Source organism: Diadema antillarum, unplaced genomic scaffold (assembly GCF_040938485.1).
Source record: "Diadema antillarum isolate AM-2024a unplaced genomic scaffold, OU_Dant_1.0 scf00000029, whole genome shotgun sequence".
In the NCBI taxonomy this organism is placed as follows: Eukaryota; Metazoa; Echinodermata; class Echinoidea; order Diadematoida; family Diadematidae; genus Diadema; species Diadema antillarum.
In genome coordinates this window covers 5,978,269-5,994,836 of record NW_027270918.1, presented here as the reverse complement: position 1 = coordinate 5,994,836, position 16,568 = coordinate 5,978,269, and the positions used below count along the sequence as shown (strand labels likewise).

At 36.2% G+C, this 16,568-nt stretch overlaps 1 protein-coding gene across 1 annotated transcript in view; it reads left to right on the top strand.

Moving 5' to 3' along the window:
* The first annotated feature begins 3,981 nt into the window (after positions 1-3,981).
* The window catches only part of LOC139739163 (Golgi resident protein GCP60-like), a 41,072-nt gene continuing 28,485 nt past the window's right edge, over positions 3,982-16,568 (top strand). Inside the window, exon 1 of the mRNA XM_071649780.1 lies at positions 3,982-4,155. Within this exon, the coding sequence (XP_071505881.1) occupies positions 3,987-4,155 (169 nt within the window). The 5' untranslated portion in view covers positions 3,982-3,986. The remainder of the gene's footprint in view (positions 4,156-16,568) is intronic.

Genomic DNA, 16,568 nt, shown 5'->3' with positions numbered 1-16,568 from the left:
AGTTTGATGATGTATGGGCATGTTTTGAAAAATTAAAGTAATGCTATTATAGAGATTTTATTGACTCTTCCGACCCCATTCCGGGGTATGAGAGTACAACACATAAATACAAGATATGGTCATTACAATAACAAAGAATACATGTTTGTGATAAAAAGAGGCATAGTCATGACATTGTGCTGTAGAATAAAAAACAGAAATCATTACTTTTTAAAGATTAGATTTACTTTTGCCTGACTACTTTATTGATCTAACATCGAAATAGGCATGAGTGGAAAAGTGTTCAATATACCTATGATGTGCAAAAACAATAATCAGTACTCAAACTTTCTTGTCCCTTTTATGAACATTTAATATCATGTTTGAACAAACTGAATCATGTCAGAATATCAATAATTGTGTAGAGCATGTCAGTTTTGATATCACAAAATTGTTATCACTGCAGTAGAACAACTATTATATCAGTGTTGGATCAAATTCTGTAAATTTTTGTAAGGCTGATTTGATATTCCCTACAATATAGTGTAAAAGCTGATATTTTTGCAAATGACAAAGTCACAAATATTTTTGTGAGATGTCTTTTTTCAAGATTTGACACCACGAGGCTATTTTAAGTGCACTAATGCCTGTCTATTCATGATATTTTTGCGTTTGTTGATTCACAATCCAACAGTGATTCGCAAAATTCGCAAAAATAACAGCTTTTACGGTAATAAACACTTTGTTACACATGGGATTGATTCTCTGTTATTAAGATTTAATTAAAGAAAAAAAAAATCAGTAATTTCTATTGATCAAAAAATTATGTTCATTTTGGTGCTTTTGCTGAATGTGACAATAATAGAATTTGATTATTTGAAATCATATTAAAATGGAGAGTAGCCAGAGGGCAATTCTTCTTCTTCCAAAACTGTGCAGAACCTCCTAGGAGTATATTTGCACAACTGATGAAAGGCTCTCATGAGTGCAGTCTTGGTGTTTAAAAAAAAAAGTTATTAGAATTGTGTTGGATTTATCTTCCTTGTGTTTGTGCTAGCTGTGATGTTAGTATGACTTCCTTCCATGCACCAAATTTGTATGTTCTCAGCTGGAAACCAACGTTAAAATCTGTGCATTTTTGAATACTTCTTGTATGTTAACTCTTTTTTTTTTTAACCTTTGTCCAAATCAGCAAGGCTTAAGACTTTTTTATGACTGGGATTAACTTTCAACATCAACCTACATGGTTTAATACTGCGGGGACAGGTTCATTTGACTCTGATTAACTACACACCTTGGCTTTAACTGTTGAGATATTGTAGCTGTAAAGTTTACTGCATACCTATTGAAGGTGAGATGTCCTTTTGTTTTCATAGACAATTTAAATAAAGTGTAACGCCGGTGAAAAATTAGAATGTGCAACTCTACCAAGTGAGATGCTCAATTAATTAATGTGCAGCTATTTTTTCCTCACTTTTTTAATTCAACAGTACTGAGACATATTCTTACCACCAAACAAGAGTTGTTTAAATTGTTTCGATGTCGGTATAACTACTTTAAGATTAATGGAATAACAAGGTGACATATTTGAGCAAAGAAAGCAAAAATCAAACCTGCGTGAGATTGGTAACTAAGCTTAACATGCCGTTATATTGTTCTTCCATACTGTGGTAAAGACCATTTTTCTGTTCCAGTTACAAGGTAAATGTGCAAGATCAGTCTTCTACTGTTAGTTATACCATACTTGACCTGAGGTTTCATGGCAACAACATTACCTGATACCACTTCATATTCTGTGTAGCATCAAAAGACATAGTGGAGAGTAAAACTTGCAATGGACTGTAGAGGCTTATATACAATGTAATATGATGCTGAAGCAATCTGGACCAATCCAAATAAGAACAGTCCTAGTTTGATTGTGTGAACAAAGTCACAGAAAGTTCATAGATTTGTACCCTAAACATTTTAAAGTGCAAACCAATTATTAAAGATGGACTATATATTATGTGTGCTAAATGATAGGCCCCCTCCCCATTATCAGTCATGCCACATGCAGCATTTGACTTAAAATGTTCATGGGGCACGAGAAGCAGATATAATTCTCACAAGGTTTCAAACTTATAGCTTGATACATGTATTTCATGTGCTTATGTTGCCATAGCATTATTGAAATCATGAAAACAAATTGTGCATGAACTGTTTGCCACTCTTTGAGAAATGAGGAGATATAATTATATTTCATATCTCAGCTATCTATCATGAATGTTACAACATGGAAAGTAACATTACTCTTTGTGTAAGATTTGACCCTTGATTCTAGCATGCACGTACACGTTATGTATATTGTTGTAAATAAATTGTTTATAAACTCTAGTTTGTGATGATCGAATGTGTTTTATTATGTTTTCTATGTTCAACTCTGGTTAAAGAGTGTGTACAGTTCTGGTTGAGGTGAGGATTTAGCTTTTAACGTTTTGCGAGATATTCAGAAACCACTCTATGAGATGTCAAAGAGTATGCAATTCTAAGGGGTATCAAGAGTTTATTTGATGAAAATCGGTTTTGAAATGGCTGAGATATCCAAAACAAAGTGAAACAAAGAGATCCTAATAAAAGGCGTGGCCTGTCGCCTTTTATTATTATCACGTTTTTGGATATCTCAGCCATTTGAAAACCAATTTTCATCAAATAAACGTTGAATCCTTCTTAAAATTACATGCTCTTTCATATTTCACAAAGAGGTTTCTCATTATCTCACTTAGGAATGTTCAAAACGTGAATCCCCACATCAACCAGTACTGTGCAGTCCCTTTAAGTCTTTCTTTGACTACTATTTAGGCCCTACTGATCATGACAGACATATATTTGGTACAATTAAGTGATAGCAGTCAATCAAAAGGAACGCGCTTGGAAGATATTAAGAGCCAAAGAGCCAGAAGTGGAGTTTGTCTTGGCGTGATGTCTAGAACTCTAATGGGCATCTCACAGAGCAATGTCAATCATGTGACTTTCACATAGTGTTTGTTTTGGGGTTTTTTTCCCAGAAAGTGTCACAAATTTTACCTTTTTTTGTGTGAAGAGGTTACATTTATATTCATTTTCTTGTAAATCATGATTCTGCAAGAAATGAATATATTTATATTCATTTTCTTGTAAATCATGATTCTGCAAGAAATAAATCTTTGACATCATGCTTTTAAACATTCTCCAAGGCAAATGAAGATGTGTATTTTTTTCCCACCACCAATCCTCTTCTCCTAAAAACAAACAAACAAACAAACAAACAAACAAACAAACAAACAAACAAACAAATCTTGCTCTGGCTTTCTTTTTTTCTATGGTTCCTACAGAATAACTTCCAGACAGCCAACCTTTGGTTCCTACTTGGTTTTCTCTTGTCTGAATTTGTTCCAAATTTTACTGATCTGTTAAATCTACATCTTTTTTTCCCCCCGTTTCTTCTTCATTGAGCCAGACCAATCATTAAATATCTGAAATGAATGAAAAATGGTTTCAGATACATGTATAAAGTTTTTTTTTTGTGTGTGTGTCAAAATTTAATTGCTTGAGTATCCACATAACATTGTATATATCCTTAATGCCTATGCATGCCATGTGTCAAGTTGGCATAATTTACAAAGCCAGCAATTACAATTGCGGAGTGAAATACAAAATTTTGCAGTTAGTAATCCCAATTTGATAGAAAGTGCTTTTAATGTTTCATAGATGTGGAGTAGTTTAACACCTCTCATTGTTTTATTTTTGTCTATCTAACAAAGCTAAAAAGAAAGGAAGAAGGAGGGGGGGGGGGGGAAAAAAAGGGGGGGGGGGGGGGGGGAGGTGGCATCTTGTGAAAGTATGCCACTGAAAAGTTCAGTATATCAACAGTGCAGTGCATGCAACGCTCGCTGCTTATGCCGACTGCAAAACCCGTTTACATTGATGACCAATATAATACCGGCATATCTCGGCGCATCGTAACCGCCTGCTACGTGGCGGAGATCAACATGTCGGACTTCAGAGTTTCACCCGACGGCCTCACACCGCTGGTAGATGACGATGACGCCGCTTCATCTCAGGGTTCTTCTGCAACAGATGATAAAACTGGCGATATTTTGAAGGAGAGTGGATTCACCTTAGATGAACTCTATAAATTGTGTCTCACTTTTTACAAAGGTAGGCTTCTTGAAATGGCAAGGGACGAAGGTGTTTCTGGTGTAGTCACGAATTCACGCTAGTCCCATGTGTCATTATTTATGTTGGCGCGATGGCGCTTGCTAACCGTGTTTCTCTAACTAAACCTAGATCTAGGTCTAGTGGGCTAGCTAAGCAATGTTTTTCACTTTTAAGTGTAAATTTACAGTAAAAGCAAGATTCGAGTGCAGTGTATTGCAGATAGGCCTTGCTTTGTTTTTTCATTGAAGCACTGCCAAGCAGACAGGACAAATGAGGACTGTGATTTCTGGAGTGTAGACATCCTGCAATGTTGATAGCAATAAATTTTAGATTTAAATTCATTTCTTTATTGACGTTCAATATTGATGCCCCGGCCCAAGTTGGGTTTTATTTTAATTGGTTTGCAATGACTTCGATCCATCGTCGATTGTTGAGAAGCTGAAACATGTCAGAATATATTTGTGTGAGAGCAAGCTGCCCATAATTCGACCATAATGTCGTCCAAAATTCAACCACCCACTACTTCAAGTATACTTGGGTGACCCGCACCTCGCCATATAGTTAATGTTTATGCATATTTGAATCACATTTCGTCACTGAAATTCTATGAAATCCCACTCACATACAGAAAAAATGCTGAAGATTTCAATTTAACTACAAGTTCACTGTTCGATGCCGGAAATTTGCAGCTATCGTCCTCAAACGCGAATGATGCAGAATAGTTGTGCGCTAAGGAAGGGGCCCGCAACTCGCCATCCGCGCTCCCATAGATAAAGCACGTAAAATACGTGTGCGGGACAAACCGTGATGCTCCCATAGACAAGCACGTAAAAGATGCGTGCGGGTGACCGTGATGATACTTACAACACGTATTCCTAATATAAATTTTCGCGAAAAACTGCTCGTTTTTCACCACACTTTGCTTGTTTGTGGTAACCCTGCCAAGTTTCAAGTATTTTAAGGGATACTGAACACAGTCCCGGGCATAATTTTTTTTGTTCAGTGCGCTTGTAACAATTTTAAGCCAGGTGGCGGTATTCGGCCCCTGGCGAGGTGCGGGCACCTCTCTATACATGTAAAACCTACATCGTTTTGCATGTGGACAAATTTTGGCATGGGAAAAAAGGGAAGTCGAACCCTGTTGGACAATTTGCTTTTGGCCTTTCACCAGTGTCATTGTAAGGTCAACAGTGCATGGTCCCTAAACCCCTAGATTACTAATGAAAGAGCAACCAATACATGAATGACGAAAACAACTGTAGACAACAATGGGTATAGAACTGATCTAAAATTTACCGTCCTGAGGAGTTCTTGATGAAAAATTGTTTTACTACGGATAGTACTACTACTAGTACTACTAGATAAATGAGTATTCAAAACTCTTGATAAGTGAATCAGCAGACAAACAGTGCTTGAAGAATTTAAATTAATTTGAAACAGTCAAGTAAAAATATTTCTCCTTCACTATGCTGCGCTGAGATTGAGTTTCTTGTCTTCTTCACCTTCTGTGAATAGTAACCACAACACAATCAACTTGTTGATTATTCAATATTCTGTCACTTTCATATGCTGGAAGGTGTATTGAAAGTTCAGTTGCTGTGTTGAAAAAGAGGTCCTAGTAACTGCAGAAATAATCTCTAGCTGGGCATAGAATAATCCTGTGAACTGACCAATCGATGAAAAACAAAAATTTGTGTATGAATTAAATAAAAAAGTGTGTGTGTGTTCAGCAACTTCTCCTGGGCCGAGGCCTGTGACACAAATGTATTGATTCTCTTGAATGGTTTTGGCCTCGGCCTTTTCATTGGTGTCCTTCAAGTCTTTTGTGGTCCTTGGCAGGAAGGAATTTTAGCGATCTACACTGTAGAAAGTTCTACTGGTTATTACCAGGATATTGATGGCTGTGAATTCTTCTTTGACTTGGAGAGAGTAGGCGAAGCTGTTGAGTGTTCCTTGATCATATCAGACTGAAAATCAGAGTGTGGGGGATTATGTTATCTCATGGGACAGTGTTGTTAGGCGTGCAGTTCGGCATCTGTCTGTGAGAGAGGGCCACTGCAACTCCTCTAGAATTGCTGATACACTAGATTTATCGTGGTACAATTGTAGTGCCACATTATACAAATCATGTTGCCCATCTCTGTACAGCCTCAAGCGCCTTGGCTGACTGCTATTAGTATGTATGTCCCAGATGGTGTGGGCACAGTCATTTGATCGGATGAATGTTCATCTTGTATGCAACCTCTTTAATACTCCTTGAGATGAGATTCCACGGTTGCATCTGATGAAGACAAGGGTCTTGTTGGCTTGAGAACAGATCATGGTGATGTCATTTCACCAATTCAAGTTCGGTGTGATGGTAATTCCTAGATATCTCATACTTCTAACATTTTCAAGCTTGTGTCCATGGGGCTTGTACTCTGTCTGCAGTTATTTTTGTTTATTGGTAACAGATAAAGGCAACACATTTCTCAGGGTTGAATAGCATGTCCTATTTCTTTTCCCACTAGACAAATTTACTCAAGTTCTGAACGATGGCCTGGTTGCTTGAAGGGTCAATGTTACTACATATAATATGCAGGCCATATATGTTGCTGTGTCATCTGCAAAAATCTGACATGGGAGGTGAGCAGTTCCATCATGTCAGTGATGTAGACCCAGCAGTGACACAACATTTGCTCCTGTGATAATTGCCCTGGTCTTATTTTCTCCAAGGACTTAGGGTTAGGGTTAGGGTTGTGAAAGGGTTTTAGATTTAGTTTGATATGAGGATAAGGATTAGGGTTAGGGTTAAATGTATGTGAGTAGATTTTATATTTGGCTTTAACCCGTTAAGAACGAGCCCCAAGTATACTTGAGCAGAGGTCTATGGGTAATGCGTGTTGTAACAAAATCAGCCTGTCCTCAATGGGTTAATAGCAACTAAAGCATGCAGATATTTCATGAGAGCATTTGTTACAGTCCGAGCACATGTCATGGAACCAGACCCAATACACTGCCCTATAGGACTCTGGACTGTACATTGATGGGAGCAGATTGAGCTGTAGTGATCACCACAGCCCAATGTCTGCCAGTAATTAAGTTGGAGTGAATGGGTGACTCTGTGGAAAGCTTTTGCAAAATTCTAAGACTATCAGAGATGTCTGTCTACTTTCTGTGGGCCATATTGTTGATCAGCTCATCAGTAAATTCCAAAAGCTGACTGACTTTCATAGGATATCGTGTTTCTGAAACCATGTCATTGTTAACATGGGACATTAGTGTGCTCAAGGGGATCCATTATTGTTCTAGTTAGGATGCTTTACTAGCAGCTTCCAGCACACACCTGTATTCATTGGGGTGTGTTTATCAACTCATTTCTGTTGCCGAATTACCTTTTCCAAGTTTACAACTATCAGGGAGTTTTGGGCAGTTAATTAACGCAAAGCTGTTTTGAATGTGGGTTAGAAATGCATTCTGAAATGCTGAAAAAGGTGCAATTGCTAATGTGTTAATGCCAGAAACAAGTTTCTGTATACTGTAGTTGATAAACACAAAGTTGTTTTGAATTGAAATGCTTTTATAGCTCAGACCTGCCCATGGCAACCACTGCTAACTACACATCTCCACTCCTCAGGTCAAACTGTACAATGAAGATGCACAGTAACAAGGCCTCCCAATTGACTTACAGTGTACAATAGTACGACAGTGTTGATAAATGCAGCAACTCAAGAAACGCAATCCAAATGGCGTTTGCAAACGTATTTTGACAAAGGGTTTTGAAACACTTATCAAACACGGGAAAGTTGATAAACACAGACTATAAAGAGACACAGAATAGTAATTTGCAGGTTCATATTGCAAGTGCTCACCCTTCTTAAAGATGGGAGTGTTTGTTTTTTAGATTTCTGACGAGAATCCATGATATGGGCCATGTTCTTCTTTAAATAAAAAAAAAAAAAATCAAAATTAAGGTTGCTATGTTTGATGAGGATATAGCTTACCTCTGAGCATGTTATATAGAGTAAGTGTCAGTGTCAGAACTGGGAGTAAGCAATGCTGCACACTGGCACTGGTCCAATCACCCCTGAACAGTAAAAATCACTGTTGGACCAGTAACTTTTTCAGGCATGGACCAGTAAAAAATGGAAAAACTGGGCACCTACTGATCTGGCAGACAGGCCGGACCAGTAGAAAAAAATGGGTTAGTGTGCAGCCCTGGAGTAAGGATAGAGTTTTAGGAAAACATTTTATATGAACCCTCCACCACGCACCTTCATTCAGATTAATCACCTACAGTAAGACATTGAAAAAGATGTGATTTTGATTGAGGATTATGATTTCATTCAGTGAATGTAGGTTAAACGGGTTAGTGGTACAGTAAGGAAAGGATTAATGTTGTGAGATATTCATTGGACAAACTTTAAAGTATTGGCCTAAGGTCCATTTATGTTGATGAAGGAGGGTGCACAGGAAATATTTCTTCATATACCTTCTATAGTGTATATTTCATCTCAAATCTGGCAAAAAGCAGAATATGAGAAGAAAGACCTGTATGGTAACTAGTACTTAGTAGACATCAGTTTTTCTATATTTTATCAATACTTGTCTGAAAGTGAAAAATATAATTCTCAATTGTTATCAAAATGAAAGTCAAATATTTTCAAATAACAGTCTACCATTTTGGAAAATGGCTGTGCCTCCCTCTCTTAATGTTTTGATAGCAAGTACAGAAAAAAAAGTTAGCATAATTTTATTGCAGGCTTTAATGTTGTGAAGTGAGATGAACAGCTCTTGAGCATGACAGCTTTAGGGGTATGAGATGTGCAAGTCATTTATACTCTGGGAAAAGGCTTAACTGCTGCACTACCCTCACTGAATAATTCAGTCAATAGTTTCTACTCCCAGTAATGAAATTGCTGGATTTGCCAATCAGCTGTCAGTGGAAAATGTATATGCACCAGCCTCTTGGAACAGAGCTTGACTGATTGGTTGTGGCTTTTACTACCAAACTCTGGTAGCAAAATTAATGTAATTCTAGGGTTTAAGCAAAGAAATTTAGCTAAAATTTTCTTGCTGGGGCTTGCTCCTTACTAATGGCTAGACTGTGTCTCTTTTGATGACCCTGCCCTTACCATACATTTGTACTTCCCTTTTCGTTATTACAGCAAGGGCGCCTTTCAGACAGGTTTAGCTTTAATGGTACATTAGATTATTGGTTGCTTTTAGGGTGCAGTTGGTTGCGACTACGATGATGCTAGCATGTATACTGAGGAGAGCGAAATCATGCACCACATACCACTAAAGGCATAATTTACCATTTGCAGATGAAACAAAAACCCAGCATTAGTGCTTTAAAATAGTTCTAAAATGTGAGTTAGGGATAGAAACAACCACTGTAAAAATTTGAATAGGTAAAATCGATGTTAAGTATTGTTAAATATACAACAAGTGAACATTATAACAAAAATGTTTCCAGACTAAATTGTCTACAGTTACGGTTTAATGAGAAAATACAGATATAATCTCCTTATATTTTAGGCTGTATTGCAAACATTTTATATGATATGATGTTTTGTGATACAACACACCCTACACATTTAATAGTATTCATTAAATGTCATGTCTTGAATTTTTTTTAAATCACCGTTCCCAAAGGTAAACAGGACCTTTGAATATACATACAGAGTTGGGGATCTGATGCTGAAAAATACATCAAATCACATGCATACTAAGAGGTAATGTTTTAAAGACAATAAGAACAGCATTTTAATCAATTTGAGGAACATAATATGGCACTGTAAATGGAAGAAAAACATTTAAAAAGAACATATTTTGTATGTCCAAAAAATTGTCAGCACTTTGTTCTTTGTTATAGAAAATACTGGAGGCTTGACTCACACATGTGCTTCCAATGTTAGTTTTATAAAAGTCAAAGTTTTCTCACTTGAGAGGGCATAGTTCAACTACTGGTACATTAGTAATACTGTCACTGGTCCTGGTTTCAAGAATGAGGCTATTGTATAAACCCTTGCTCTCACTTATGGCAAGCTCTCTGTCCAGTATCTGGCAAGTCTTGTACCCTAGTCTCTTTATGCACAATCCAATATGAAAATGATATACCACTACCAGTATGTTCCTTAGTAAATATTGGTTTGTGTGCAACTGAGGGCCTGAAAAGTTCATTGTACTGGGTGAATTTGAAACATGATAGTTTGCAAAGTGAGAAATTTTTTATAAATTCTCTTGTGTGGGAAGAGGTTTAGGGGCAGGAGAACTCCAAATCCTGCTTGTTTGCACTGTAATGTCAATTTACAGCATTTAATCAAAAACTGATATCTCATTAAATGTTCTGATGTGCCTAAGGGTTTTTGCTGGTGTTGAATTCTAAAGAAAAGTTGATGATTTACGACCAGTGCATTTAGACTCTTGAGTGTTGTATCAAGACAAGGAAGTATGGTCAAAGCATATTTCTGACAAGCTTGGAGCTTATAGAATAACAATGGAACTTTACCACAAACTTCAGAAAAATATTTTTGTTTTCCTCATGCAGAAAATATTTTCAACTTTGTGAAATTACAAGCCATACCACACAAGTAGGCACTTACTTTTGATTTATTTCAACACTGTGCCAGTTTCAGTTAAATTCACTTTGCTTATAATCTTACAAATGAAAGTATTTCCATTTACGATTTCACTCCAATAGATGCGCAACACTTTGGTCATAACCTTACAGATGAAAGTATTTCTGTACATACGATTTACAACAATAAATGTCAGTATCTATCAAAATGTTCAAGTGTCCTTTACTTTTGCAGTAATTCATCAGAGTGCAAAATTAACAGAAATGTCTGCTTCCTTGATATCCAGCATAAATAGCTTAGGAGTCTGCTAATCCAGTGAGTGCTAGCCTAGGGACATCTGACATCAGTTATCAACATGTAAACATGATGTGTTATTGCTCTGCAGAGAGGGCTTCCAAGTATTGCATTCTTGGTTAAGGGAAACCAAAGCCTAAATATAAATGTGGATTGAGTGAAAGCAGCAATATTAGTAGGACACATCAGTAAAAGTTTTGAGGAAATTCAGACAATTGACTAAAAAGTAACGAATTTTTAAAGTTTCAATGCCATCATATTTCGATATGGAGACTTGTATACTTCATTATGTCATTATGGACAACAATATAAAGAAAATATGAGGGAATTTCAACATATTTTCATTTTTTTAGCATAATGTACACATGTGTAACAGCACGTGACTTACAATGTAAAATGTACCTCTTTCAGAAAGCAGGGGGAATGATATTACCCTTAGCATATTCAGTAACAAGTCGATGGAAGTATACTTTTATGAAAAATTAAATTTTGTGGAATTCTCCTGATATATATATTTTTTAATATTATTGTCCAAAATTTCGTCATGAAATAAAGTAGTCTTTTTATCAAGCAGTGACGGCACTGAAACTTTAAAAATTCATAACTTTCGAATCAATTGTCTGATTTTCCTGATATGTTCTACTTACATCCATGTATGATGTAATATTGCTGCTTTCACTCAATCCACATTTGGGTAATCATGTAGAAATGCACACCTACCGTTCGCTTCGCCGTTTGTCAATAAAATTTTGCGCAGCTATTTGAGATGCTAAATTGAACCATATCAGAGAGTTTTGATGGAATTAGAAAGCCGAAAAGGTAAGAAAAATGAGAAATCGGAGTTGAAAAGTACGTCGGTCGCGAGATAGTCTCCGATGTAAGTAGTAGTGCACCGATTTCGCAGAGAATGATGTCAACGATTATAATCGATTCTGATAGTCTCTAATTAGCCACTTACTAACAATATCGAACTTGACTCGTGCAATACGTGTAGCTCCTACTTTCTTTTTCGTAATTTTTTTTAATTGTTAGCTCACCTGAGTCGAAGGCTCAAGTGAGCTATTGTGATAGTTCTTTGTTTTCATTGCCACTATCATGATTATCACTATTCAAATTATTGATACAGATTATTCATACCAGGATTTAGACATCGATCCTTTCTTTAAATATTGTGGCAAGTATTGATTTTATCATGACAAAAGTTGATAATAATAATTTAATTTGAATAGTGTTGAAGGGAATAGAATGAGGCCGGTTGAAGGAAAAGTGGAAGAAAAAGGTTAGGCTATTACATGGGATGTAGGAGGGAGAGAGAAAGAGAGAGAAAAGAAGGAAGTTGAATTCAAAGGGGATTTGTTTCTAGTAATGTACATAATTTATAGGCCTAATTGATAGATTAATGAGAACAATATTACAAAAAGTGTATGTTATGTTATACAATCGTGTATTAATATTGTGGACTTCTCATAAAGTGCTCGATCATTTTACCTAAAAAGAAACAGAATATTGAAATTGAAATAGTAATGTTTTTAATTGATAGGTTCAACTTATAGTAGAAAGTAATTGTCTTGATGATAATATTTACTTTTTCCATTTCATTTTTTTAATTATGTATTCAAAAACTGCAACCCCAGTATTTGCTTTTGTTTTGTATTAAAAATCCATTTTATTGTGCAATATTCACTGGATGGATAATTTCCATTTTTTCATGTATCTTTTACTGTTTTGTACACATGTTATCCATCCATCATTTAGTCAGCAAAAAATGTTGACAGATATACAGTCACACGCAGGAGAAAATTAACTAAAACGATAAAAAACAGACACATCAAGATCACTTTCTTTCTTCCATATTTTACTGTCGAGCCGACGTAATTATTTTGGTTAAACACCAAACAAGCAGCTGTATCACAGACTACAACGATCGATTATCATCGTTATATCGTTCTTCCACATAATCGATCTTCCATCATGCTACGCTGACACAGCCGTCGATTGGCGTTCTTTTGAGTCAAAATTAGCTACTTTTCTTCTGTAATTGACAATGAAATTTCATGAAACCGTCAGATATGGTCCATCCTCACATTTCTGATAGCCACAAGAAGTTTTCATTAACAAATTAACGAAGGAAATGGTAGCTGTGCATGGTGTGCATTTCTACATGATTACCCACATTTGTACGTACCTGGGCTTTGGTTTTATTTACAGCTCTGATTGATGGTTTTACCAAACACAGAATTTATGTACATTACCATGTATTTCAGGTAGAGGGACTTGGTTCCTTTTGTTTATTGGTACTTTGAAAAATTTATCCGTCAGCGCATTGGAAAATGCTTAGTACATTGAGCGAAAGTCATGCAATAAAATAAGTGAGTTTTCTGTAGTGAGGGGTCACTCCACAAATCTTGACTGCTACCTTAACGCAAAGTTGATAGGAAAGTCACACTCCATAGTGCAGTTTTTCCAGCCATGCTTTGAATGGTTTTGACACAGTTGCTAAGCAGCATTGGGATTTTTCTTACTTCACAGTTTTTCCTGTGAGCGCAAGTAGTCCTTGTAAAAATAAAATCCTTTTGAACTTTGACCGTGTCATTCTTAAAAGGAGAATAAGAGGATACTGTCTCATTCAAATAGGTACACTGACCCTCTGCAGTTTCTAGGGACAGGATTCTGATTTCTTTAGAAATTAGGGAATAAGGTCAAGAATTTGGGTGGGAAAATGGTTAAATCTAGTGCAGTTGGTCCCATTGCTATGTAGGTGGCCCATTGACAGAATGGTTCATGAGTTGGGAAAGGAAAATGGAGACATATAGTATATTGCCCTCTATTTTTTTTTTCCAGATTGCAGACATGTCTCTTATTTATACTTACAGTGTAGAACATGTAAATCATTCTTTAGGAATGTCTGAAATTAAAGTTTGAAATAGCAGTACCCCATGGCTCGAAATTTCATGCTCTTGTCAGGACCAGGTATGGGATCTGCTTGTCTTTCTACTACTTTCTATGCATCTCTCATGTCAGTACTGAATCTGTTTGTCCTTCATCCTACACGTGTACTTTCCATCTATCAATATGATATGCATTGTGAATTGTCATGTACAGTTGTAAGTGAAAACCATGTCCATAAATTATAAATGCAAGTGACTCCGTTGATGGCAAACAGATTACTTTTGGATAGAGTCGAATCTGCATGATGACAAGCAGATTACATTAACGTGGTGAAATCTGAGTGCTTTGTAGCCTGCGCATATTATCCATGACAACTGCAATCACCACCACTCAATTAGGAGGACGTGTAAGTAATACCTTTGTTCCAGTCAAGTGACTGTCCATATTACAACAGATCAGAAATTAATTCATCTGAATACAAGATGAAACTTGGTAAAATGTACATGGGCCAACATGTCACACCTTAACTAGCACACTCTTGAATGTTACTAACAAGCCCAGGCCTCATTTGTGCCTGTGTAATGTGATCATCATAGACAAGTGTCATGTACATTAGTTTTGATGGCAATTTTGTTTTTCATTAGCTTGTAGTAATAGGGATTGATACGTACAATAAATGTCAATTACAGCGTACTTTGTCAACCTTTATAACGTGGAAAACAATGTTTGACTTCAGACATAAAATTTCTTGATTGCATTTTTTGTTTTGTCAGTCACTGTATCATATTGGTATGCATGACACACTAACTCTTCAAATGCTTCATCTTTCTGTCAGTCATTTCGCAATACCTCCACTATATCAGCTCTAGAGTAATATGTCATTAGCTGAAAGTGGAGTAGAGCAGGAGTGTGGATGGATCATGTGATGCTTTGTTGGGCAACATATCCTCAAGCTACCCTTGAATATCCTTTCACACACATTATACATGCATGACTGGTAAAGTGCTTGTCTTTTTTTTAGTACTTTCATTGAATTCTCTCCCCTCAGTAAAAAGTATTTTTTTATGCAAGTTGATATCTTGTACAGGTAAGCTATCTGGAGAAATGTTTGTTTAACCAGTGTTGCATACAGTTTAATCACTGAAATTACGTACTGTGCCTTGGGCATGTCTCCATGCTATTTGTTCCATTTAAGCTTGATACCTTTCACTTGAGTCTAATTTACATGGCAGTGGTTGTACTACAGTCCTGTGCCAGTGTTTATTAAGAAATATACATGTAAATATGCCTGCAATGTGATTTTCAATCTGAAAAAGTAAGGTATTTCATGTGAATGTGAATGTTCACTTGCACTTTACAGTACAATCGGCTGAGAGAGTACAATTATTTTCTTCAAATCAAACTCCAAAGAGCCTGGGAATAACCTAATAAAGAGTCTAATCACTCAAAAGAAACCAAAACAAATCATAAGAAAAGGTGATCTTGGCCAAACATTTAAGATTAACATATCAAAGTAGCAAACTTTAAAGTTTGATATATGTCTCTAAGTTCTGTCTAAATTACAGAGTGATAGATGCATGTAAATATTTGTTTTTGTTTTAATTTTTCCAAAGCATGCTGTCATTATTTTTTAACCCATTGAAAATTTGAGCACAGTTTGGAATAGATGAAGTGTTTTATTGACAAGAGTAAAAGTGCATATTTGTCCTGAAATAGTCTGACAAATTTCATCCACATATCCAAAGGAATGTAAATTAGAGCAGCTATGTGTTTATCATTCCTCAGTAGATATATGGACAAGAAGATATTTTTGTTAAATAATGAAAATATCTTTATGTGCATATCTCCTCTCAAGATGTACATGTCATTTGAAGGTTTCATGCCTTAACTTATCTATTTTCATCAACTTGAGATATTTGATATTGAAGCTGATAAAAACACAAAGAAAATGATTAAAAATATATGCAATATAGATACGGTAATATAAGAAATGTGGAATCATTGTATATTTGAAGATACATATATTTTTTTTTTGCTATGTAGCAAGTGTAGTGTTGAAAAGATTGAATTTTTCTTCGTTTGATGATGACCTTCCCTTATTTCCCATATTTGTCTATTAAACTCCTTGCATGCTAAACTTCCTCTCCAATACCCTGTTTACACCAAAGCATGGCCTTGGCAGAGCCACACAATTTTTTTTTTCTGTTATCAGTTACAGGGGCTTGGCCATGGCTCAGCCCAGCAATTCACAGTCATTCTGTCATAATAAGTTCTCTTATTGGTTTCGTGCAATACCCAGATGCATGCGTGCCAATCTAGGTGTTGTTTCGAAAACATTCCTGCTCTCATCTTGTAAGTTCAGCTCATAGGTAGAAAGATGGTTACCTGTCACAAGCACAACCAAATTCAAGTAATGTATCCTCTGACGATTTCAGGTTGGATATTTCTAAAGCATACCCGGTTACCTGCCACTTTGAATTCTACTATTACTTTCACTGCAGGAGGGAAAATCACTTTCAATCTGAACAGTAATATTACATGTAGTTCACTCTTTTTTGAGTGTGTAAGTGTAGGCTCAAACTCGTCCTCAAACTTATCACTTTAGAGTTTCTGAGAGCTGCATTGACAAAACTTTGAATACGATCATTAACGGCCCGTTAACGAGCG